The sequence below is a fragment of the Buteo buteo genome, chromosome 1 (genome assembly GCF_964188355.1).
Source record: "Buteo buteo chromosome 1, bButBut1.hap1.1, whole genome shotgun sequence".
Taxonomy (NCBI): domain Eukaryota; kingdom Metazoa; phylum Chordata; class Aves; order Accipitriformes; family Accipitridae; genus Buteo; species Buteo buteo.
This window is the reverse complement of record NC_134171.1, coordinates 49,451,666-49,477,670: the sequence shown is the minus strand read 5'-3', so window position 1 is coordinate 49,477,670 and position 26,005 is coordinate 49,451,666. Positions and strand designations below refer to the sequence as shown.

General features: G+C 39.6%; 1 protein-coding gene across 4 annotated transcripts in view; it reads left to right on the top strand.

The window, feature by feature from the left end:
* Positions 1–25,782, top strand: part of FHDC1 (FH2 domain containing 1) — a 37,085-nt gene extending 11,303 nt beyond the window's left edge. For all 4 annotated transcript variants that reach the window (XM_075029648.1, XM_075029639.1, XM_075029668.1 and 1 more), the window contains exons 3-12: positions 377–438; positions 1,016–1,118; positions 9,570–9,655; positions 9,741–9,841; positions 12,532–12,602; positions 12,704–12,811; positions 13,722–13,792; positions 16,146–16,263; positions 18,527–18,691; positions 21,695–25,782. In XM_075029648.1, coding sequence (XP_074885749.1) covers positions 377–438; positions 1,016–1,118; positions 9,570–9,655; positions 9,741–9,841; positions 12,532–12,602; positions 12,704–12,811; positions 13,722–13,792; positions 16,146–16,263; positions 18,527–18,691; positions 21,695–23,740 — 2,931 coding nt within the window. In that variant the 3' untranslated portion in view covers positions 23,741–25,782. The remainder of the gene's footprint in view (positions 1–376; positions 439–1,015; positions 1,119–9,569; positions 9,656–9,740; positions 9,842–12,531; positions 12,603–12,703; positions 12,812–13,721; positions 13,793–16,145; positions 16,264–18,526; positions 18,692–21,694) is intronic.
* Positions 25,783–26,005: the final 223 nt, after the last annotated feature.

Genomic DNA, 26,005 nt, shown 5'->3' with positions numbered 1-26,005 from the left:
GACCTTCAAATGCAATACAACGTATTACTTGATAAGCAACATTTTGCAGATGCAGCATTATGAAATGAGCAAGAAGAATGTTTTTACTTTGTAATGAAATAGAACTTACCTTGATTCCTTTCTTCTATAAATGTTGCTGTGGTTTTTTTGCTTCACTTGGAAAAAGGTGTTGTGGGTATGCTGTGTATTTCCCTGGTAAAAACTAGTTCTGTAATATCTGATCTTTGTTGATAAGACGTGACACTGTGTATTAATTTGGCCTGTGATTTGGTGGCAACTGCAAACAATTATGTGTAGCAATTTAAGAAATGATACCTGCATTATATACTATTTTCTTAGGTATTGGTAGATTAATCTCTCTTGCTCTCTCTCTCAGGTTTCCATTTTGGATGCAAAAAGAAGTATGAACATTGGGATATTTCTCAAACAATTCAAAAAGTAAGATTTGATTTTTCCATGCAGCTAGTGCAAGCTGCAGATACGTGAAATTCTTTGTAGCTCTCATCAAATGTATTGTATATTGTGCTCTGTTCCTTGTGGACGTTACAGTTCTATACAGATTTGTCATAAGTAACTACATTTCATAATTTGTTTTCTAATATGTTTAGTTTTGAGTGCCATTATGACTTAGCACCAAACATTTAGAGTTTGCTACTGTTAACCAGTTAAAGTGAGTTTTCATGTATAGTTAAGGGAAGCCCATATATCTCATGTAATACTGCATGAGAGCTGCTTTTTGCTGGCTTCCTTTCTTTATAAAGAATTAATAGGAAGAAGTGAGGTGAGGATTTTTTTTTAAGAGCAAGCTGTTTCAATGCTGGTTTTATTCACTGATAATGTTGCCCTTCAGTAAAGGCATCACTGAAAGTGGTGTTAGAACAATGCTGCTGTGGACACTGATACATAACCTCATTATAATTTCTTTGAGTAGCCTGGGCATGGCTTTTTTTTTAATTTGTTGCAACTATTCACCCTGCAAGTGTTAGAAATGTGTATGCTCAATTGTTTTTTCAAGGTCTGCTGAATCTATCATTGAAGATATTTATCATGGAAGAAGTGAGCCCTATGGTTCTGAACTGCTGCATGAATTTCTTAAATTATTACCAGAAGCAGAGGAGGTAAATAATGGTTTTATATGGAACTTATTTTTTTGTAGAGTTCTACTGCCTGGGATTCCAACATGAAGGTCTGTAAAAGAGGAATCCCAAGGCCTTCCTGAGGATGGGGATAGGAAACCACTGAGTGCAAAGGTTCAATCTTCATTTGACATGTGGTATTGAGGTTGCAGTGTAGTTGTTCCCTTCACATCAAGTAATTTCACCTACTTTTAAGGTGCTTCTTAATGGAAGTAGTGATAAGGTATTTTTGTTTCTCTGATGTCCCTTATGATGTCCCTTTTGTACCATGAACATTTAAGCAAGACCTGGAACCCTCCTGTGTGCAGATAATTCTGCTCTGGAGAGGGGTCAGAAAACTCAGACTCAAAGTATATCCTAATGCAAACAAACCAAGTTTCACTTCTTTGGCACCTGCCTTATGCTTTCCCATTGCAATGCCTGCGAGTTGAGTATTGGTAGCCCTATGCTACTGTCTCTTCTCCATTCTGGTTTGCTGCCTGCTTGGTGCATCTGGGATGCACCTGCTCTTGGACCTGGGTCACTGGGTTCCAACAGGGCAGAAAGGCTGCTTTGCTGTACAGCACCCATAGAATTTGCTAACATAACTTAGTGCTCCAAAGGAGACATGTTAGAAGGCACAGAATTACCAGCAGCACCTTCTGCAATGTCCCTGTGCTCACCATATGACCACATGCAAGTGCTGCTTTCTCCCCTCCCAGTCCCAACCTTCAAGTCCATTCACATGACTAAAGAGGTGAAGCTTCATCCACTGACCTGGGAGCCCTGCTTAATGATGCACAGTTCCTTGTCTGCTCATGTATTTCCACTGACTCATTTGTATGTACTTGAGAGAAATGTATACCACAAACTTGACAAAATTAGCATTAGAATTGCTTGAGTGCTTCACATCAAAGTGGTGTCTGAAACCTGGGAAATTGCTAGTTAACGTCCACATAGGCATCAGCCTCAAATCCCATGCTTTACCACTTCAAGGTCATACTGTCAAAGCACTCTGTTTCCTCGGTGCAGCAGCAAATCTCAGATCCAGTCAACAGCATAGCATGTTGTATTATTTTGCTGTCAAATATATAACCCTAAACTTGGCTGCTTTTGCAGGGAATCTTGTAAAAACTGTGTTCTATTATTATATTTCATTAATAATTTTTTAGAGTTCGGGGATATTAACAAGTTGAAATGTAATTAATCTGAAAGAAAGAGGTAACTAGTTCTGGGAGCTCAAAACTATTCCCCATTCCCTCTTTAGTCGACTTTCACTACATATTCCTGTATTTAAGTGGAATTTATCTCCTTCCTGAAAGAGTCAGACAGAGGAGAACAGTGAAGTACTAACTCAAAAGAAAGTGACTCCTAGTTAACTTTGTGTATATTCAGCAAATTAGACTGAAAGAAAAGTGTTTTTTCTTCTTTTCCTCTTTCTGGTTTAGATCTTGGTTGTTATTTTATGACAAGTAGAAAATCTTTCAAGTAACATACTCATATGTTACATAAATGTTGTAATTCAGATAGAATTGTAATGTAAGTTGTTGAATTTTATCAGAATTTTGTCTGCAATACTCAGCTAGATGCTTTAGATATCCGGTAGGTGCTGCTAAGAGTGAAAAGGTGTCTTTATTTCCTAGTAGATGATTTGACAACAGGCCTGCCCCTCAAGATAGTAGGGCCAGAGCACTTAAGAATTGCTTTTAAGGAGGTGCTTGAGAAATTAATAGAAGAGATTTTTATGGTGCAGAGGAGTATTAGAAATTAAGGGGTAATAGACATTAGATTTGTTGCTGTTCCCAAGAGAAGGCTGGAAAGAGGCTTTTTCCCAGTGTGCAGGTATTCGTATGTATTTAATTAGTTCCATGCTTCAGAGATCTCATTGCTCACTGTCAGGAAAAGGAAAGACTCCCCCCTTTCCCTTCGTTACTCCCCTGTAATTGTTTAACTTCTTGGGATTTTTCTCCATGAGAGCTCGGGGGCGGGGGGCAGGACAGGGAGAAGATCGCAAGTGTGAGGGACTGATGCTCCTGCTGGTATGGAAAAATGTTTCAGTGCCTTCATGTCCTCATGCTTCAAGTGTTCAAAGAATAAGCAGGTCTAATAACTCGTTTACTACTATGACGCCTAAAATTTTAGCGTAGTCAATTAAAAAATCTGTTCTCTTTAGGAGCCTCAGAGCTTTTGTTGTTTGTCTTTCTCAGCACTATTTTTTCCCCTAAATGTATGTTCATTGTTCTCCTTGTATGTCCCCTTCTTTTTTGTTAGTTTATTATCTGTGTCCTAGTCTGAATACCTGTCTCCTGGAATAGTGATTCACCATTTGCTAAGGGGAAGCCATCAGAGCTACGGGGAAGCCATCCAAACTGTATGGTCCCTCTCCACATACAGATAATCCAAAATCACTAGAGATATCAGATAAAGTGGTGTTATTTGTTCTGCTGTTCCCTGTTCTGCTTAATAGTCCCTAAGGTCTTTTTGATCTGGTTGTCATATCACATGAGAGAGCTTTGACAAGGTGTCATCACATTGGCCTGTTTCTGCAGAATGTTGCACCTGTCCTCAGCAAGGGTTCCCTGAGATTATGCTTAGATACTTCTTGTTCTCCTAAAGACCTGCTTTGGTGTTGTAGGGGTTGAGAATTACTCTGAGCAGAGAATTAAGCAGTCAGATCTGAAAAGGTTAATTGGTGGTTAACCATGGGTGGGCTTCTGCAGTTCCTCCATATACTCTTCTTTTCAGCAGCTCAGGTATTTACAGTCACATTTCCCAGTAGCACAGTTGTCTTGCAGGTTGCAATGAGAGCCAAGTACCCCCTGCCAGGCATGTGCTCCACCCTAATAACTGTGTTTGGAGATGTCTCCTACTTTTTCTTTTATATGATACCATAAATCCTTAGTCTGTAAAAGTGAAAGGAGGGAGAGAGGAACACTGTTCCTGGTCATAGCTGTAGAAAGGGCAACTCTGGACCGTCACGTTTCTTCTTTTTTACCAACAACCTTTACAGTTTTATCTAGTGTGAATAAACACTGGATTTATACTCCAATCTTATCTTATGTAGAAGTGCTCTGATATATAGTCACATTACCTGAACGTTCCCCTGGTCACCAGTTTGACGTATGTGACATATTTTACATAGTTGCAGTCTATATTATCTCAGGCACCTGATGGACGTTCCAGAGTTTTTGAAATGGAACAGCTTTTTAACAATGGAGGCTAAGTACTTGGGCTAACAAATACATTTAACATCTGTTGTCTTTAAAATTATTTTTTCTTTTTGCAGTGTTGTAATGTGGCAACTCTGTTTACATGCAAAAATAGGTATTGTAATTTTCTAGTAATTTTCTAGCTGTTTTCGATGAAGAATCCCAACAGCTATGAAAGCTGTTGGGATTTTTGTGTATAAATGACAAATACTGGCTCTTTGCTGGATGTTTTTGTCAAACTAAGACCATTATCGAAATATTAGCACTGCTGTGAAGTCTTTTGTCAAACTGAAAATGTTTGGGTATTTTCAAATGTTTAATTTGAAAAACTTGCTAAGTTCTTGAAGCTGGCAAACCTGGAGCTTGCTGCAAGGTTCCACTCAATGTTTTGTTTAGGGCTGTGGGTGTGGCACCAGCCTAGCCATCATACAGTGGTTAAAAAAAAAGACCAAGAAAAGGTATAAAAATTCTCAATACATTAACAAGTAAGATAAGATGACTGATTTTGTGTAAGCCTTGTTAGAAGTCCTGCTGTTTGTACCTTACTGTGGTTAGCAGTTTTGTAAAAGGAAGAAACGCTAATTTGGAATCTCTTTGCTTCATCCCTTTTGCAGCTCATGGTTTTTTCCAGGGAGCTTTTGTCTTGACTGAAGCAATGCCCTTCTCTGCTATATCACTTCTAAAAAGATTCCTAGCTGTTTCTTAACAATATACTGTTAAAATGGCTGACAGCTGTCATTTACCGGCATCCTGACCAAAACAGAGGAGAAGCTTTTAGCTGCTTTTATGTGCATATCATTGCACTCATCAGCAGGCCCAGACTGGTAAAAGTTGAGAGAGTCCAGTGTTTAATGAGCTAGAATAGCCAGAATTTGTACTTTAAATATATACAGAAGAGAGCATATCATACTGCTAATCAGCTCACCCACACACATGCACACCGAGGTTATCAACACAATGTCTTAACTTCCTTTATAATGTCTCAAGCCTGTCCTTTGCTCGTATATTCTGTTTTAAAACCCTCATCATCTGTCACCTGCTTTACTGGAATTGTTTCTGTCTGTCAGCTCTACCCTTTTCAAACTGTGTTTGTGTAGGTAACTGCCCCCTCCTTTCCTCAGCCAGTGCTGTTGTATGGTTGACCATCCTTCATAGCTTTCATCTACTGCTTCCTTTTTTGCCCCTTGTGATAGCTGCAGGTTTTTCTCTTTATCATTTGCTGATAGAGGTTTGCCACTGCCCTGGCATGTGCCCCATGGTGCCTAATAAACCTAATGCATTAGCTGCTTTCCCACATGCCCTTGTAGTTAGATCCCACTGTGATGGCTTTTGGGGTTTTGGTAATTTTTTAACTCTGTTTTTCTTTAGTGGCCTGAATGTTTGCAGCGGTATGGAAATATTAAAAAAAAAAATCCCAAGAAAATGTTTACTTCTCTGGACTATTGCACTCGGCTTTACTTGTTTGTAACATGGCAGATATTTGGCCTATTTGATCAGAATGCAGGGAAATACTTAGTTACAAGCATATATGAGGATGAGTGTTGTACTGATTTATATTCTTTTTCAAAGATCCTGCATAGGAGTGCAACATGCCTGTTTTATGCCATAAAGTAAAATCCCACTAGTTGTAAAGAAGTGCTACTGGTAGCTCAAAAATGATTGAAAACTTGAGTGGCAGGAATGCAGTAGCTTTCCTGCCTGCAGTAGCTTTCCCACCTGCGAAGAATAATGAGATACTTGCAATAGACATATCAACTCCAATTGTTCACAAATCAAATCAAAGATCAGGCTTTCTCTGTTTCATAACCGTTTTTAAAATGAAGCAAATTACATATGTGAGAACCTTCTGTATCTAAAATCTGATTTAGTGTGCATGGGCATGCATGGACAGGGCAAATGCATATTCCATATACAAATATAATGAAAAATTAAATTAGTAGCTCTGCACCCAATTTGAGTAATACAGAACCGAGCATACAATGTAAATATGCTCTCTTGCATGTATACATTACACTGCCATATCTTGGTATGTGGCTGCATACTGTTGTGGAAAAGATTTTGTTGTGCTTGAAGAGAGGAGGTCAAGGCCAGGACTGATAGAGTTATTCATTGTGATTCTAAAATAAACCACATTTTTTTAGCTCTTTCGTGTTTTCAGACTAATTATAAACCTACCTACTATATCTGTTAACGTGATTAATAGTGAATGTTGTTGTCAATCCCCATAGTTTCTTTGCAGTTCCTGGCTGCATTTGGTATTTGAATTTGAACCCTGAGAGTCTCAGTTCTCTTTGGGAAGACTTGGACAACATGGCTGCAGAGAGAAGAGACCAAATCCACGGGCTTTTGAGTAGCCTCCCTTGGAACGTGTAGGGGCAGCCATCCAAAATGTGTTTCAGTAATTTTTAGCTTTGGAGTTCAGAAGCTTTTCTTTTAGTTTATAGATAGTGTCAATTAAGTCAAATAACTTTTTTTTTTTTTTTCAGCTTCATGGTGATGTAACTGGTCTTTTTCAATTATGAAATTTGTAATACAGAGGGAACACAAAATAAATTGTGTGTCCCTCTGTAAACCCACCTTGCTTGGGTTTTGGGCTTGTCAGGTGAGCTTCTTTGCTGCTGCTTATAAAGGTAGTTTTGGACATCTAAGGCAAACACAGTGGGGGTTAAAATGACTGATGTGGGCTGGAAAAGGGTAACCAGGCGGTGAGCACATCTTTGTTTTAAGGCTGATTACACAGACTGTCTTTTGGGTTGACTAGTGCCCAGAGCTTTTTGCATTGTGACATTCGCATAGCATCCTACCCATCAGAAGGCAGCCTCATCGATGTCTTCTGTTGTGCATGTAGAGGAAAGTTCCTCCTCTGGATGAATTCTAGGATTTAGTACTCCCTTGTACCACTACAGGCATTTTTCCTAATATAAGAGGGTAGAAGAAAGAGGATTTTATCCAATGTCTGTAAAATTAACATTCCACATAGATAACATTGATTGGTACTTACTGTCAAAAGTATATTTAAATATAGTACAGGTAGCATGAATAAGTTAATATTCCTGTGAGTATCTCAGGATCTCTTGTTCACTTTTTGTGCATTTAAATCTTAAAATTCTACCTTCCTATAATTGCCTGTGGTTTATATGACCTTGATTTTGGTGATTTGGGGTGGTTTTTTTGGTGGGCTGCTTTTTTTTCCCCCCACCCCTCCCCCACTCCAATTCTGAATGCCTGTATCCTTTTCAGGCAAACTTTCATGTTTACAACATACTAAAATGAGGCTGGAGAATTTGAAATTTTTGTTGTTTAGGTTGCAGACCACTATTTTTTGGAAGCTAGGTTAAAGAACACTTGCAAAGACTGAGAAAGTAGGTGTCTCCCACTCCCCGCTTCATGATGTAGGAAAAAGTGTTTATTTTTAGTTTGTTTCTTGCTTGTTTAACACCTTAGAAATATCAGGAATGTCAGGTCTGGTCTTTCCTGTTTTTTTGTTGGCAGACTTCTTGAATGACTCTGTAAATTAGGAGTTTTCTCAGGCCTCAAAAAAATGAGTATGCCGGTTTTCTTTAGAAGGAGCTTTTGTCTGAGTGTCTTGAGTTAAATTGGGGGGGGGGGGGGTGGTGGTGGTGGTGTGTTAGCAAATGGAGTTAGGTAGCCTGAATAAGAATTGCTCTTTGATTAGAATTCTCTTTCTCCGTCATTTGTTTTTGCTGGGTTTTTTGTTTGTTTGTTTGTGTTTTTTTTAATTTGAAAAGGAAGTTTTTTCTGTTCTGGGTTTAATTTGTAGGTTTTGTTTTCTCTTTCTTAATGTGCTCTCAACATTTTAATTTTTTTATGATGTGGAGAAAGAATGGGAATAAAGCAGAACAAAGCTATTAAAAGAATCCTTTTCCTCTGCTAGTCCAGAATTTATTTTAAATCCCTGATTTAGCATAGTGTATGTTGTCTTCCACTACAAATCAGTTACTTTTTTTACTGTGGAAGCAGAAAAATAACTTATGTGATCAATTTGGAACCTGATGCTTTAAAAAAACTGTGGGTATCTTGCTAAATCATGGCAACCTGATAGCTGTTAATCTCCTGATGTAGTGTGCCACTCTCCAGGATAGCTTAATACGATTTCCAAAACTGAAGACCATCTGTGTAAATGTAGTTGTGAATGGGCTTTAAGTGTAGTGTTGAAAAAAGGAAGGATGATGGGCTGGTGTGTAAGTCAGTGGAAACATAAAACTGATACTGGGTGTGAACCTGTTGGTTGAATGAAGAAATAGTGTAATTGAAAGCGAGCTCTGCTTTTGGACACAGTTGCTGTGTTGGCAGATGTGGAAGCAATTCCAGTTATACTTAAAACTATATGCATGTATTTTCCAGTTCTTCTATATAAACAAATAGTAAGTATGTGAGCTGATCAGTGGCTTCCAGATCATGCAAATATGTGGATTTTGGTGGAGCTGGGAAGGAAGATCGACAAAATTAATGCAGTGATATTTCCTTTGCATGTAAATGGTGTTCTCAAAGTACTGGCAACAAATAACTTCAAATACAAGATTGCATTTATCTTTAAAATATTTTGTATGAATGAAAAAAAATACAAACTCAAGAGCATGAAGTTTACCCCTTAAGAGAGTTTTAGAGGAAATGGTTGAAGGAAATATCTGGAAAAAAACCATAACTTAAACCTTGGCTGCATTGTGCCAAAGAGATCTAGGCAGTCCTGTGCTGGAAATGCTGAACACAGTTAACTTTAAGCTATGCCCAAGCGTGTATCATCACAGTTGTTGAAGAGTCGAAGATCATTTTTCAGATCATCACTTAAGCAGCTATTGCGTGGGTGAACAGCTAGAGAACGGCAAATGGACCAGTCGGAAAGAAAAGAGCCAATTCTCCTGGGGAAAATGGGACAGCAATGACCTAAACAGAGTGATGAGAGCAATCATTGATCAGAAATCAGAACGATGAATTGGAAATCAGAAATCAGAATCACCAATCAGAACAATGGCGTCATATTTCTTCTGCTGGACTGCGTAGCTAGGTTTTTGGGAGAAGAGTGATGTTAGTGGTTTTACTTTTCTGTGATTGGGATGTGTGCAAATTCTGGGAGTTTGTACAGTGATGCCATTCAGTCAGTCACTGAGTGGACTCTCTAATGCCTCCTGTTAAATTTACTGCTTTTCAAGGTGTTTCCTTCCAAAGTCAAGTTAATCTTGATCTTTGATAAAATTCTTTGCTAGTGTTTTTTTCTCTTTTCTAGGTAAAGAAATTAAAAGCCTTTGATGGAGATGTATCAAAACTGTCTCAAGCTGATTCCTTCATGTATTTACTAATCCAGGTGCCAAAGTAAGGAGATAGTAGGTTTATTCTGTTCACGATAAATGTTCTCTTTTGGCTGTCAGTTTTAAACTTGTTTGTTTGTGTGCTCCAGCTACGCTCTTAGGATTGAAGCCATGGTGTTAGAGAGGGAGTTCTCACCCTCCTGTGCTTCTCTACAGGATGACATGAAAATTATAAGACGGGCAACAAAAGGTAATGAAGCATGTTGGGACATGCCTAATACTCTTGGTTTTGTTAGCGTGTTAATTAGTCTGCATTACGAAGAGTAGAGCTTGAATTTCAGGTACCTTTGCTATTAAAAGGAAGCTAACTCCCCTCTGACAAATGCCTACAAGGTGTGCCTAGCTAATTTTTGCTTCCAAAATAAAAAAATCTGGAGACTTTGGACACTAGCAGTGAGTTCATGACCAAAGCCTACAAGCAGTCTATCTGAAACTGACAGAAGTAAAGGCATCCATGGCCAAATTAGGATAAATCGTCTTTTGAGTACAGTTTGCTCATTCATGCATCACTGTGTCTCTGATAGAATATGGTTGTTACACCTCTTTGCTCACTTTCAGAGATCTACAGAGAAAATCACTGTATAGTTTCCAAATTTCTCTATATGCCATTGCCTTTTGAGGTAGCAATATTGATGGGCTAAAATCTTTATTGTAGAGACAATACTGTTGCTATTCCTCTGTTTTCTGGTTTTGTTCTCTATGTTTCTCTACATTTCTCGTTCATTCTCTATATTTCACAAGTTTTGAAATGCTGCAGCTGGTTATTTGTAAGGTAATCTTGTGTCTTCTACTCTGCAGGAAAATAGTTCATTTCCTGGTTTCAGTTAAACATTAATGCTGACCTTTTCAAATGCCTTGAGTGCCTATTTATCCTGTTCCTCAATATGGAATTCCTATTTCATGCTGGCAAATTTTCTGACAGGCTTCTAGAGCACTGTTTAGACTGCTTCTAGTGGTGTAAAAAGGCACAGTAGTAAAAATGCTCAACTATGAGCACTAGTGCTTAGGATAGTAGTTATTAGTGCAACGAAAGGGAGAAAAGCCTGGTGTGTTTTTCCCACCAGTGGGGATTGAACTAGTCCTTCTTGACTAAGAAAAATGTGCCTTAGCTTAGGCTGAGGTTTGAGTTTGGCCTTTTATTGGGATCTCTTTCAAATCATTGTTCTTTGTGTTTTGAGCAACAGACATATGTGAGGGAATATGTTATGTATAAAAGCAGCTGCGCCCTATTGTCCTTCATGTCCTTCATGCAGGACATCTGTGAACTGATGAATTCATTCCCTCCAGAGGCGATGCTTTGGTCTCCAGCTCCTGCATCAGGCCAGTCATGCAAATCAGACTGACTGAGCTTCCCTGTTTTCAGTCCACTTGTGTCATGTGCTCTTCTCCATTTGGTCTTTTCACTTCAGGGTTTGTTGATAGCCCAAAGTTGTTTAGGAATTATATCTACTTTTCTATTCCCATCTCCTATGTTTCTTTCCTTGTAATTAAGCTGAGAGAATATTTACTTAAATTCTAACGCTGATAACCACTAAGGTTTCGGATGGTTTAAATAGCCTGATGGGTTCTCATCTAGCCTGCTAATAGATGTATCTCATAGTGACACTGAGCAGGCACTTACTATGCAAAATCTTTAGAAGTTGCCTTCTCCTCTTGGCCTTATGAAATTTTATATTCTCTTTTGTATTCTCTCCTCTTTCTTCCTTCTTGCTTCCTCACCTATAGCATGTTAGATCAAAGGTTATTTAATTAGTTCTGTGGTTTTAGGCCGCTAATACTGAAATCCAGAAATACAAGGGCTGTCTGCTTCCAAAATGATATTAATGTATTGTGTTGAGCAGTTAAATGCAGGGTAAATTATAGAATGTGAGCTTCCAAGCAAAATAGTTTTTAAAAGTATTTACACTGCAATCAGAAGGATTCCACCTTTTATTATGTTCATCAGTGTAAAATATAGTACCTTACATTAAAACCAGTTCATGTTATTTTTCTTGCCATATGGGTACTTGCAAATTTGGAGTTATTTGGTTTGCTGTGCCACTTGTGTAATGCTAATTTATTAACACTTCACAGTTGTGAATGTCTGTATCTTATTTCTAAGGCAATCCCTCTGGTGACTTTTAAGACATGTATTGTTTTGTGTTCATATGTGGCTGGGTGAAAAGGTGTATGAATTCAGATAGAGCACTACTGTGCATTTTGCAAAAAATGGAAATATGTACAAAACAGGCTTCTGTGATGGAAAAACTTTAAAATGCAGTTTTATTCCATTTGACTCTGCATCACACTGAATATAACTTTGTACTAAATCATCTCTGATGTGACTGAAGTAAAATAAATGCTGCTCTGAGTTGGTGATCATACTGAAATAAAATGATGATTCATAGTGGGAGTGGGATAAGCAAGGAAAATTTAAACATTGCCTGTTATCTTTTCAGGCCTGATGGCTAAGTCTCCTAAAAAAAGAATAATTGTTCAAAAGCCCAATCCCAGCAGATGGCAAATGGATCCTGCAGGGTGCAGAATACTTGCCTCACATTGGAATTAGTAGGTGGTGAGGATACTTAACCACTTGCATGAGACACTTTGCACATGGCAGGATTAGGCCCCAAATGTTTTGTTAGCTACTGGGGTTGCCTTGGAAATACTACACTTGCTAAGCTAAAGTCTGAACATATACTTGAGATTTGTCAACTGTGCTTGTGAAATTGAATTATATAGTACCCTTTTTTTCCCCATGACCTTTTCAGTTTCTTGTAGTTTTCTGCTAAGATAAAAAATTTCACCTTTAAAAGCTTGAGATGAAGAGGAGTTTGGTAACTGACTGTGTGTATTTCTAAACAAACAATTGTTAGACAGCAATTTTCTTGTTCCTTACAGAGTTAATGACTTGTGAGGAACTGCATTCTATATTGCACTTGGTCCTTCAGGCTGGGAATATTATGAATGCGGTAAGTGACATCCAAAATGGAGATGGCTGATTGACCAAACTTCCTTGTTAGTATTGCAGTCCATTGATGTCATGCCTCAGCTGTTGCTCGTTTCTTTTTAGGGAGGTTACGCTGGCAATGCAGTTGGATTTAAACTGTCGTCACTACTCAAGCTGGCGGACACAAAAGCAAACAAACCTGGGATGAGTCTGCTGCATTTTGTTGCTCTGGTATAGAAAATCTATTTTGCTGGTATAAGCAACTGCTACAAATGTAGAGCCACAGATGACAGACAATAGAAGGGGCCACGTGCCTCAGAAAAAGCAGCTTTTTTACAGCTTTGATCCTAATTGTCACCTTTCTTCTCCTGCCACAAAATCCACCAGTTTACCTATGTCTGGTCATCCTATCCAGAAACCTATGGAAAACTTAAGTCTTTTATATCATGTAAAAGCTTGCCTTCATCTAACTTCTTCACTGTACCTTTTCTCTTATTGTCCTGAATTCTTACACTGTGGAAGTGGCTTATTTTGATAAATATTCTTTCAGTCTTCCTGTTGAATCTTTTGAGCAGCGTTTTTGGTAGAGGTGGGGTTTTTTCTCCCTCAGTGACTGACATGTATTTTTAAAGCTGCTGCAGACTTTTTTCAAGTTATTTTTCCTTCCTTTCAGACTTCTTGATTTTAAAAGGGAGAGAATTTAAATGCTTCTATATGTGACTTTGGTTATCTGTGTACAAACTGGCTTAACAGATTTCCAGTCAGCTAACAATAGGGTATTAATTGATATTTGTGCAGGAAACATCGTATCTGCTCAAACAGTGGGCATCAGTAAATTGTTCTTTCCCTGACATTCCCTATTAATACATGTGGCTTGTGTTCACTGGCAGAAGCAGCTATTGTTATTGTACACTGCAAAATGGAAGCTGTTGTTTAAAGTTTCCAGTTCTGATCCCTGCCTTTTGTTCAGGGGTGTCCTCCAGTCAATTGTGTTAGGATTGAATGGGAAGAAAAACAGTGCAGGAGAGAAACCTTTAAGTGCCCTCCCAGAGTCTTTAGAACTGCTGGACTTAGGGATTTTGGCATGGTGGTGGAATGTTAATGGATTGTGTGTGTTTTGGTTTTGTTCTGTTTGTTTCAGGAAGCCCAAAAGAAAGATGCTGCTCTTCTCAACTTCTCAGAAAAAATTAGGGATGTTCATGATGCTGCCAGGTATGTCAAAAGAAACGCGAGAACTTATGGTTAGACTATGACTTTGAATTTTCTTATTTGTGAAGCCATGAGGCTTATTCAGAGAAGTCTTGGCACAAAACCTGAGATCTTTACAAATGTTTATTATAGCTTTGAGGGCTTTATTTCCATTTGCTAGCAGAAGTATGCCTGCAATGTACCTTCGGGTATGAGGTTTTTCATGACATGATCTCCATAGGTTTTTGGTAGTTTTGTCTCTGTCAAATACATGTGCATGTATGTTATTTTTAAGAGATTGAACTAAAAGCATGTTACTGCTTTTCCTTAAACCAATTTTCATCTGCCTCTGAGCAGGCTATAATACTTTCCAAATCTGGTACCAGGTACAGGTACTGGCCCTGGCTTCTGTTAGATGCTTTTTGATATCTCATTTGCTTCTCCATTTCTGTCTTGGATGGAGAATCTGAAGAGTTTGGGGCTCTGTATTGTTTTCGTCTTAAAGTCTCTAGCTGCATAATTTTAAACTGAACCTGATTTGTACCTCGATAACTGTACTTGCTTTTGTGAGACAGTGTGATCTAAAACCCCAAACTGGAAGCTAGCAAAGCTGGAGTTCTATTGCCAGTTTTGCTGCTTCCTTACTCTTGAGCTTTGGGCAATCTATTTACATTCTTTTCCCAGCTGTAAAATGGATCCAGTCTCTTAGATCTGATGCAGGGTTAAGTAATGTCTGCAAAGGACTCTGAAATCTTCTGAGGAAAGGAGCGGCCATGGAGTTAATCAGAAAATTTTTGAGAGACCACCTGTGTGGCTCTCTGCCATCCAACCCACACACCTTTTTGGCAGTCTGCCATGTGGCCTGCTGGAGAATGTAGCTTCCCTCAGCATCCAAGCCCCCTGGCAAACAGCAGGGGAACAGGCAGAATCCCAAATCTGGTGATATTTTTTCTAACCACTTTGTTCTTTGATCACATTTGTTAATGCTGGAAATCTTCTGTTGTAACTTATGCTGAAATCTATTCAGGGAATGCATTCTGTACAGGAAAATGAAACAAAACAAAATACTTGTCTCACCATTGGGCTTGAGGAAGGTCTTTATTAAAGACAACTGTCATGTACAAGTTGCTCATAAATCCTCCCCATTAGAGCATGTTAAAACAGCTACCATTATGTTCGTTATTTTTTATTGTCTTGCCTTCTTTACTTGTAGGCCATCCTCTTCCTCCTTCACAGGCAGAAAAATACAGCCTGTATCTTCTACTGCTTTTCTTATTTGCAAAAACACCCATGATCTGTCCAGAACAGAGAACTAACCTTTGCAGATGAAGTAAGCAGAGAAAAAACAGCACACATTATATTCATTTGTGTGTGCACTGACAAACTTATGCATGCTGTCACCATCTGCTGCCATGTGAACTTCAGTCTGCCACAAATTCTTCAGCTTTACTGTTTTAAAGTCATGCTGCTGGTGAAATGACCTTAGTTAGGAGCATGTGTACAGTTGTTAATTTTTATCATTTTGGAAACTGTAGTGCCTCAATTCCTAGGCAAAACTCAGTTCTCTTGTGAAGGAAATGCCATAGATTTAGATACATTTACCCTCAAAGTGACTGAGAGATTTGGGTGAGAGCTCCTGTTGTATGGAATGTGGGTCTCCCAGGATAAAGCTTAGATTACACCAGATGAGAGCTTTTTCGTGTGGTCTTTGATTTCTGAGTTACCTCTCCACAGGAGCAGCTCTACTGCTGGTATGTGGTAGAAGGTTGAAACGTTATAACTGCTGGGTTATGACTGTGTAGGCTGCATTGCTGTGACTGCTTAGAAGAACATAACATGCAATTTCATGATGCCAGATGCTACTGCCAAAATGGGTAGTCCTGGCTGACAATCCCTTGTGACCTCCTTTTTGTGCCAGGTCCTGTACTTGAACAGTCATGTAATCAGCTGGACCAAGCAAATGATCCATCTGGAAGCCAATTGGTTTTTTGCTTTTCCTAGGTTAATTTTCAGTATACAGATATGGCTGGCCATCTAGAAAATGAGTGCTAGCACAGGCACCAGGGAGAGAAAAGGAACACCTGGTCAGAGGCAGGGTGGCATTACCCTTTCTCGTGGTAAGGTTGGGTAGGACTGGCTGGAGTTAATCGTGAAACCACACCCATGGGAATCTTTTCAGGTTGTAAATAAGAAGAAATGTGCTTATCTCTCTCCTAACTTTCAGTGTCTACTCTGGAAAGATTTCCTGAACAGGCAGGTCTTGTTTGATAGCCAGGTTGCACCTCATGTTAAACATCCATTTTTGAGGCATATTGTGGCTAACCTGTAGGCAACTCCTTCCCCTTTGGTAAATATTCTCTGTATATGCTATTTTTAGGTTATCCATTGATAATGTAGAAGCAGAGCTACAGTCGCTGTCTTTCAAGGCAAGATCTGTTAAAGACAGCATTCGGCGAGACCCAAAACTCTTTCACCAGATGGAAAGCTTTCTGCAGGTTTGTAGGGTATCTGTGTTAATGTGTTACTGTCACCTGAATACAGGAGCATTCCTCAGCTGAATGTAATTCATGTGGATGTGTTAGTAAACAGAAGCGTTGATTTAATATGTCTACCGTATCAGTTGTACAAAGGTGTTCCAACTGCATGCTGTTTATCAAGAGTGTTGGAAGGACTGTGTTTTTACAGGGAGGGATATTGAGCGTACATTGCCCAAGGCTTGTTAGGCACGCATGTTTAATGCCTGTGAAATGGCTGATGAAGATCAGTAGTTAAAATATAAGACAGTTTCGATTGGTCGCTGGTTTTGTACTTCGCAGCTGCCCAAAATATAGTATCTGCATGTTTTGCTATACTGGAGCATGTCAGTTTTAGCTGAGGCTGTGTTATGCCTATGAATCCTGGTTGTTGGGTGACTGAGGAGATATTGTTAGAAGCTGGAAGGTTAAGGGACTGTTTTCTCTACTAATTTACTCTTAGCACAGAGTGTATTATTCTGAGATGTACCTTTACTGCTGGGTGGGTTCTCCTTTTCTTTTTTAGTACTGCAGTGACTTTATAGACATGAATGTGTATTGCACTTAACTTTGATGCAGAGTTCTTGGTATTTTCTGAGTATGTGGTGCTGCCTGGAGAAATACATATTATACTTCAATTAAATTATTTTTCTGTTTCACACTATAGATAATTTTATTAAAAGTAAGAAAGCAGGTGTTGATCTGGAACTTAACCCACCCTGATTTTCAACTTGCAAATGTATTTAATAGTCCTTGCAGTTTTTCAGGTGATGAGAAGTTGATGAAGAAAGGGACAGGTTAAGATTGAAATACCTGTCCTCATTCACTCTGAATTGTTGGCTTTTATCCATTGCACCCAGACTCTTTAATGTTATGTTCTTACATGTTTGGGATTTTTTTTTAATTTAATAGCTGGTTTTATGTAACACTACAGCCTTGTTTAGGCTGCATTCCTAAAGAAATGTTGGGGGAAAAAATTGTTTTACAAATGCATACCTTACATAAACACTTCCGGTTTTTGTTTCTAAATTACAGTGATAACCAAGCTGATTTAAAAGTCAGCTTTCATAATCTCATCCTTGTGAATAAATTACTGAAAAATGTGGGAGGAACTAATTTTCTATGTGTGCTTTTATCAGTTGTGCTCTTTATCTTTAATCCAGCTTTTTATTGGGTGCTTTTTTTGAGGGTTTTGGTTTTTTGGTTTTGTTTTGTTGGTGGTTTTTTTTTATGAGACTAACAAGTAAGATTTGTTCCTACCCTACTGGCATAATTTGCCAAGTAGCTTTTTGACTGCAGGGTTGGCTTAAATGGTCACCAGTGCCTCCAGTTGTCTATTCCCATCCCAGTGCTGCAGTATCAAGAGTATTTAAGTGATCGTGAGTTACACAGTGTCAGAGAACAGATTTGTCTGAAAATTAACTTTTCTCCCCAGGTTACTTTAAGCCACATGTGATCTCAGATCTGGGATTGTGCAAGGATAGGAGTGTATGGTTGGTGATGCAGATAGGGGAGACAGAGGGGCAACTGCTGAAAGTGTTTTAAGCAGTTCTACTGCTCAAAGTCTAACCACAGCCTTATTCTCTTCTTTCTGAATCTTTTTCCACTAATCTACTCCAACCCTGTCTGTATAGCTCTACACTTATGATTCAAAGTGCTACTTTATAGGCACGTTTTCTGGATGTCTTAAAATAGACATATTTCCAGTGATTCTTTACCTTTCTAGAATGAAAATCTTTTTTATTGTGGTCTAGGGTCAACTTAGGAAGGTGTTGATTCTGTGATGTGTATCAGTGAATTTATCCACATGGGGGTTTTTGGGGAAAAGTGCGGAGGAGGAATTAATCCATTTATGCTGAGTCGAATGTTGCAGGAAAAATAAGGCATGTGGAGCTTTCAAGGGGCTCCCAGGTGGTCTGTCAGTGTCCTAGTACAGTCTTTGATTTTACTCATCTAAAAATTGAAGTTCTAAGTTTGTTCAAGGGCTTTTGAACTTTTGCCTGGTTTGTATCTTAGTCACTAGAATTTACATTTTGATTGATCCATTTTCCCTGACTTTCCTTACTTTGCTGAAATGACATGTTTCCTTTTGTTAGTAGGAGTTCTTCTTCAACATGTTAATGTCCTGGGCTCTGTAACAGCTCCTAGGTTGGAACATGAATTTCATGAGTTCCTAACCTATATATGACCTGCTGTGACTTCAGTTTTTCTGTCTGGTTCATGCCATGTATGTGTTTTGCTACAGTTTGCTGTAAGACATCTAAAGGAGCTTGAACACCAGAAGCGAGAATTACAAAAGGAGGGAAATGCTCTCATTGACTTTTTCTGTGAAGACAAAGAAACTATGAAGTTGGATGAATGTTTCCAGATATTTAGGGACTTCTGCATAAGATTCAACAAAGCTGTTAAGGTAAGAGCACTGAATGAGATTCTCACGCATTTGAAATAGATATTGGCTCACATGAATTAAGTTGTTTTTTCTGCTTAAGGAACATTTTTTATCTCGTGGTGTTTGATATATTTGCTCGAATGGCTACAGCAAACTGCCCTCCTGTAGGAATTCCTTGCCAGAAGCCAGGTGGGAAATGGTCGTTCTGCCCAGCCCTGTGTGCAGTCCCACTGCTCTGCATCTTCTGCTGCAGGTGGACTAGACCATCGAGATGATATGTCAGGATGGTCTATTGGCCAGCTTGTAAGTGGGCTCCTTCCTCCTCTTTTGGTGAGGAGGTTGGTGATTGCTAAGCTGAGTGGTGGGACAGATTGCACAGACTTCCTGACTAGTGCTCACTGTTCAGGCCTTGGACTGGTAATGTTAGATCACTGGAAAGGCCTTGAGATGTGGCAGCCCATTACATGGACATACCAGCCTGAATCAGCACTAGCTCAGGCTCTCCACTGCCCTCCTTTACATGACTAGACACACTTTGCCAAGTAAAGTAAGGACTGTGTATTCTACTTTGTTCTTTCAAATTTTTTTTGTGAGTGAAAATTGCAGTACCAAGATACCTCATCTCCAGTGTTACCATTCACTTGCGAAGTACCCTGAACTGGTCCCAAATAATTCAAGAAGTATATTGAGATGAAGGAGCAGTATTGGCATTGGTTACAGTTTTGGATCAGCAAAGTCTGCCTATTGTTACAAATATTTTTTAGGCCGCTATAAATAGCATGAATTAGGTGGATCCACACATTTCTTTATTTTTCTGCCTTACACAATCTGCGTTTGACAGCACTTTGTATAAGAGCTTTAGCTCAGAAAAGAGAGAACAATCTTGATTTGTAGCAAGCTGACAGGATGTTCAGCTAACATGTCTGTTGTACCATTAGCTTACCTAACCTTTACCACCCAAGACAGCGTGTAGTTATGCATGTGTGTGAATATTATACAAATATATAAGACCAAATGGTGGTAACTATTGCAGACATTTTAGTGAGAAGTGACTTTATGCATATATGTTCAATTATTTGGGATTGGGAATTTAATTCATAGTCACACATTACAAGTGGTTGTTGGATAGCTGTTACTTCAAGGTCCAATGGGGATCTTTCTTCCTCTCTCTGTAATAAGTAGTTGCACTCTAAAAATGACAAATTAGTCTCTTATTTGCAAATTTTGAGATTTGCTCACTAAGTATGTTGTGGTGATTAACCTCTGTCCCTACAAAATTAACAGAACAATTCAGAATAAAGATTGCAGTTCTGACAAATGAATGTGATGTGTGGACAGCACAGCCAGCAGTCTAAAAAGATGGTTCATACCACAATGGCCATGTGCACATACTTCAAACGTTTAAACATTTTTTGCAACTCTTTAACATGCCTATGTGTGCTTAAAATAGATTTTTCATTGAATAAAATCTCCTGAAGCATGTTTTGGGTGGGGTTAAAATGTTCTGTGTCTAATACGGAATATGATAATGATATCTACAACTATTTTTAACCATTTCTCTTTACAATGGGATATTTAAAGTTGAGCTTTAGCATTTGGCAAGAATTCATTCTGTAATTCCATACCTGTGAAAGAAAGCTCCCTGCCACAGACATTTTTCCTGAAGTGCAAGTTTTTTTCTTTTTCCTTTCTTAGCTGTTCAGGTTTTTAAGTCTCTAATACATCTTACCTTTCAGAGCCCAGTGTCGTCTCAAATCCACTTCAAGAGGTGTAGATTAAGCTGTTAATCAAAAAGAAATTCAAGCATTAGGCTTTTGTTTACTGAAAGCTTTCAGGTGACTTTTTCTAGTTGTGCAGCTCTTCTGTTGTCACAACAATGGGAAGATCAAACTAGACAGTGCTTCAGACAAATATAGGTGTGTTTTTTTTAAATAGTATGTCATTGCTCAGAACAGATTTAACAGTGCTGGAAAATTGTGTAATTTTTGAATCCTCTGTCAAGACTAGCCTCCCCCTTCTTTCTTTTGCTACACCTGTACTGGCTGTAGAAACCAAGGTCTTCATTTCAGAAAATAACCTGGGAAGTTCAACCGAAGGTTCAGCTAGATTAAATATGAAGCCTAGAGGTTAAAATGTTGATATTCGCAGTAATCCACTGCTAATGATTTTAGTAAAAAGGTGTTGTTACTGTGTTGTCTTTCAAACACAAACTACCTCTCTATGGCTTCCTGAACCAAAACCCCTCAGCCTAGCTGCCAAAATCTCCAGACTGCCCTGGGCAACTTCTGTGCAATAGTTGCCAGTTTTCGAAGCCAACAGTGAATAGTAGATCCGAAACTGGAATGAGGCATTGATTAATGGTCCTTGAGTGGTGTCAGTTGATGTCTAATGATTGTGAGGCATTGTGTAAACTTTTCCATTTGCTTTCATATACAATTAAGTAATGTCTTTTCACAAAATTTCTAATCATTAATGTTCAAGTGAGAGGTAAGTAGCACCCTGTAGAAACTGCACTTGCTGAGGAACAATTGCAGTTGTGATAAGGGAGGATGGAAGGAACACGTTGGCTGTGTGCTTATCAGACAAGTTTGTGTTAAAATATGAATGTAATGATCAGGTAGAGGTTTGCTCACCTGATAAAACTGCCAGCTTTCAACTTAGTGGGGACTTGAAGCTCTCCATCTTGCAGCAGGAACTCTTTGGCTGGACTTGACATCTACTTGGGTTTGATAGGTCACGTTCTTGGTCTCTGCAGGGACTTGTGCATTTTTTTTCTTATGCTGACCAGACTGATCTGTCGCCACCATTAGTTATGCAGGGAACTGCTCTCCATACAGTTAATGGTTGCAGGCTGTGGTTGCCATGGTGATTTCATGTGTGTATGTATTGGGGGTAGAGAGAGGGTGATAGCAGTAGGAGCTAACTTCGAGGGGAAGAAATAAAGGGAAGGATAAAGGAGCGTGACTTGTTCTCATGCATAGGACATTGTCCTCTGAGACGTGTATTTATGCTTTTCCTCATCAGGAAAATAGGGAACGAGAGATCCAGGAACTTCATAGTCTGCAAAGGCGAAAAGAGCTGGAGGAGAAGCGGCGATCCTGGGCAGCTGGAGAGCTTGGGAGCTTTGGGCGGAGCAGCAGTGAAAATGATGTGGAGATGTTGGCCAAAAAAGGACTTGAAGAATTTCTTCCCTTCTTGCAGCAGAGACCTCAAAGCCCTTCGTACAGAAACCCCAATTCTAGACGCTCTCGACTTTCTTTGGGGATTACTGCAGACAGAGAGTTGCAGAGTTTCCTGGAAATCTCCAAAGATGAGGATCCAAACAAGTTTAACAGCCTTCCCCGTGCAAACACCCGACAAGCAAGACCAAACGTAGCCTGGACTGAATCCAAAGAAACGAGAGATCTCAACTTAAATACCTTGCACTTAGACCAACAGTCTGAAACCAAAGTGAAAAGTGGTAGCCTACTGCAGGTGCCTCCAGCTCAGCCCAGTCACTTCAGTGGCTCAACCAGTCCTGGTGCCCGTTACTCACAGAGAAGCACTGACTACAACATGCACATTTCCAATGTGTCCTGCGAGGAGTCCACAGATATAAATGCTCTGGCCCTTGCAATTGAGGAGCGTGAACTTGTTAAAGGATTACGTAAGTTTGATATTCATGGAGCCAAACCTGCAGAGGATACACCTTTAATATATTTAGAGGATGCTGGTGGAACAGACTTGGAGACTTTAGATGATCTAAGCTTTCATTCCCTTAGCACTGCCGATGACGACCTGCCTCCAGCTTGCAGAAGTTCCAGAGAGGCCCATGACCATAAGGCTAAGGCAGTGGGTTGCAAGAGTGAAGCTTCAGAGCCCAGCAGCAGCAGCCCCATGTCTATGGATACAAGTGTTTCAGGAAGTAGGGAAGATGGGCCAATGTTCTATGTGTCAGATACGACAACTGATTGTTCTTTGACACTAGACTCTGAAGAGGGAAATGATTTTAAGTCAGCAGGCAATGAAATAAGAAGTGAAGCTGGCAAAGCACGCTCTTCTGGGCATGATGCTCAATACAGGGCTAGAACATTCTTCTCAAACCTGAATTCTGCTTCTGCCAAGGATATGTCTCTTCACGCTTCTGCAAATGATAAGGATGATGCCAATAGCAAGCACACCCTTCCTAAAGAAAAGCTCATAAAAAATAAAGACCTAGCAGGACCAAAGAGAAACTCTCTAAAAGATAGATCTCCAAGCTCCTCAAAATCCAGTGGCACTCGCCCTAGCCACACAGCTCCTTCCAGACCTGTAAGAACGTTGAATGCCTCTGAGAACGAAAGTATGAGGAAAGTGGTGCCTATTTCTCGGTCAAACAGAGCACCGAGCAGTGTGAAAAAGCCAGAAGCCAAGCCGGCACTTCGTGAAACTAGTACAGTGGAAAGTCGGCTGTCTCGTCGCAGCTCTGTCCGAGGCACAACAGACACGCTGCCAAGAAGTCCTTACAGGCATAGCATGTCAGTAGAAGAGCCAAAGTTACAAAGGGGCACTGTCACCTCAAGCAGTGCTCATTTTGAGAGGGACAGAGTCTCTCTCAAGAAGCCAAGCTCTAAACCTGTTAGAAGTAACATAAAATCAAAGATAGATGAAACGAAGATGTGTCGCTCCAGTGTAAAAGCCCAGACCCCTACAGATGACACCAAGGTTACCACAGTCATTGTTCCCAAAACACCATCCACTGTCCCAAACTTTGCAAGGAATACAGTGGCTTCTTCTTCTAAGCGTGCAAAAGTGGATCTATCCAGCTCGTCCAAACCTCCAACCATCACAAGGTCTGTGTCCCAGAGGCTGCCTAAAGCGAAACCAGCAGCGACCTCTGATGATCCGAGTCCAAAGGAGAACAGTGTGAGTACCTTAAAGAGAGCAAGTAGTGCCAGAGTGGTTGGAAGAAGCATCCTGCAGGGAGAAGCTGTCAGCGCTAAAGTAGAGCCTGCGCCAAAGGAGCAGGGAACAGTGGAAAAGGCCTCTCTCAAACTGAAAGATGCAAACCGGACCACAATTGGTAAAATACTGAAGCCGTTACTGAAATAAGGGAAAGGTTTTTTTGAATCTTGGAATGTGAACACTTGTTCATGCACTGCATGAACTGGATGGTTTCATGGATGTCTGTGTCATGAAATTCCTTAAAACAGTAACATTGCCAATAAGCAACATCATACGCTCATTAAAGTACGGCACACTGTTGGAAAAGGGCAAGTAGTTGTTTTCTGGTCTAAATCCTTTTTTACAAATTTGAATGTATTTGAAGCTACTGTGATGGAACGCGAGCATAACAGCAAATCTTTGCGTATTTGTGATACGGAAGGTCACAAAAAGCCAAAAAGTTTTAAGAAGTTAAACTACAAGATGAAATGCTTTGTGACAGAAAACATGGATAAAGGCCAGTTTTTGTGTACGTAAGATTATTGCTAAGACTCAAGGCTTTGTGCTGTTTGGTTCCTTATTCGATGTCAAAGTGAATCCTGTGGAACAGTACTGAAAACAAACTTAGGTGATTGTGCTTTCCGTTGCTTTCAATTCCTTGGATTCAGGAACTCTTTTTGCCTGTTGTGAAGTCCATTGCTGGCAATTGGACAGACTGGGACCTGCTGGCCAAAAAATGGTAAAACAAGACATTTGCTGTTTCTGATTGTCTTTAACCTCACTGAAGAATTGATAGCATGTGTTATGAATGTGTATGTGTGTCTGGAGAAGGCTCTCTGCTGGGCAGAAGGCTTATTCTCCAAGAATGCGGCAGCATTGTCTTGCATGCACAAGTAGACATGGCTGGTGCTGCATGGAGTAGTGCGGCTGGAGGCTGTGCCTGTTGGAAGGGCCATCAGTAACCATTGGGATGATGACTACTCCTGACTCGTTTTGGTCACAAGCAAACTTGCCAGCTTTTGGTCATACAGAAGTGCCATATATTTATGATACATATCAAGGACGTTTGCAGTTCAACTCTTGAAGGCTGCGATGTAGTGCCGAGCACTTTCTTACCATTCCATGTTTCCACTGGTTTATCTACTACCAAATTACTTGAATGTTGCAATGGCTCTGATTGAGCCATTAGTTTCCCTGCCACCGCCGCCTCCTCCTCCTCTCCCTCTCCTTGTCAACATGAATATTTAGCATGAAACACAGAGCTTACGCATGACAATGTTTTTGTAGACTTCCTTGGTTGCTTCAGATGTGGTTTTTAATGTTTAAAGACTCTAAAGAATGAATTAAACTAGTATTTGATAAGCTTTTTACAAAATAAAAGCACCACTTTTTTCCTGCAGATACAAATTTTAATTCCTGTCAGACTAAGGTATGGAGAATGAGGGAAAACTTGTTCAGCATGCTGTGCATCTTCCCAAGAGAAATGTAGGTAGGTAGGGAAACTGATCGCTGTTCTCCTAAGCATCTTATTTGAAGAGTTGCCTTTTTATTCACTTATGAGTGAAGCCTCATTTAAAAATAAAATAAAAAATAAAAGGAAAATCTCTTCGGACAAGTGGCATTGACTTACTAGTGGTAGTTCTGTTTGTCTGCTCTATCACTTAGTGCTGGGAGAGCGTAATTCAATGAGAGTGAGCCATTTAATTGCTCACATGCTTCTCATAGGCTAGTATCAGGGACAGCTAGCTTTGTGTTTTGAATTTGGCAAGGGACCTTTAGCTCTTCCCATGTACCAGCAAATCTTGATGCAGACATCATACCCAAACACCATAAAGTATTGCACAGGGCCTCTTGTTTGAGTCTGTCCCACAGGGAGAATTTATATAGCCTGCTTTTTGGCAAGGGCAAATTTTTGCTTGAAACCCTATAAGCTTTTTGGATACTGCCTCCTTTGTGGGTTAGATACAAAAGCATCTCCCTTCTTATTTGTATCTGTGTGTGTGTATGCACATCTGCAAGAGCAGATGATGGACTTTTTTCCTTTTTTAAAAAAAACAAAAACAAAAAAATTTTATTGGTAGCAAGCTTGAAAAATAATTTAAATGTGTTTGGAATATGTAAATAAATTTCTATAAATCTGTGTAAAAGAAAACTGAATGTATTTAATGGAACATTTATACATTTCGGAGTAACTCGGTAGTTTAATAAAGTTCCCATTTACTGGGTATGAGGGTTGTACTTTCTCCTTCCTGTTACGCTCTTGGCTTTGGTCCTGGAGATCTCAAACAACTGGAGTCTGGGTGTAGGTGACTCTGGGAGAGTCCTAAAAGGAAGGACTTTAGAGCAGAAATCCTGGCCTTTAATGTGCTAGGTTTGTTTTTATACTACGACATGCAATTTAACTTCAGTTTCTGAACATTTCTGAGGCGGGAC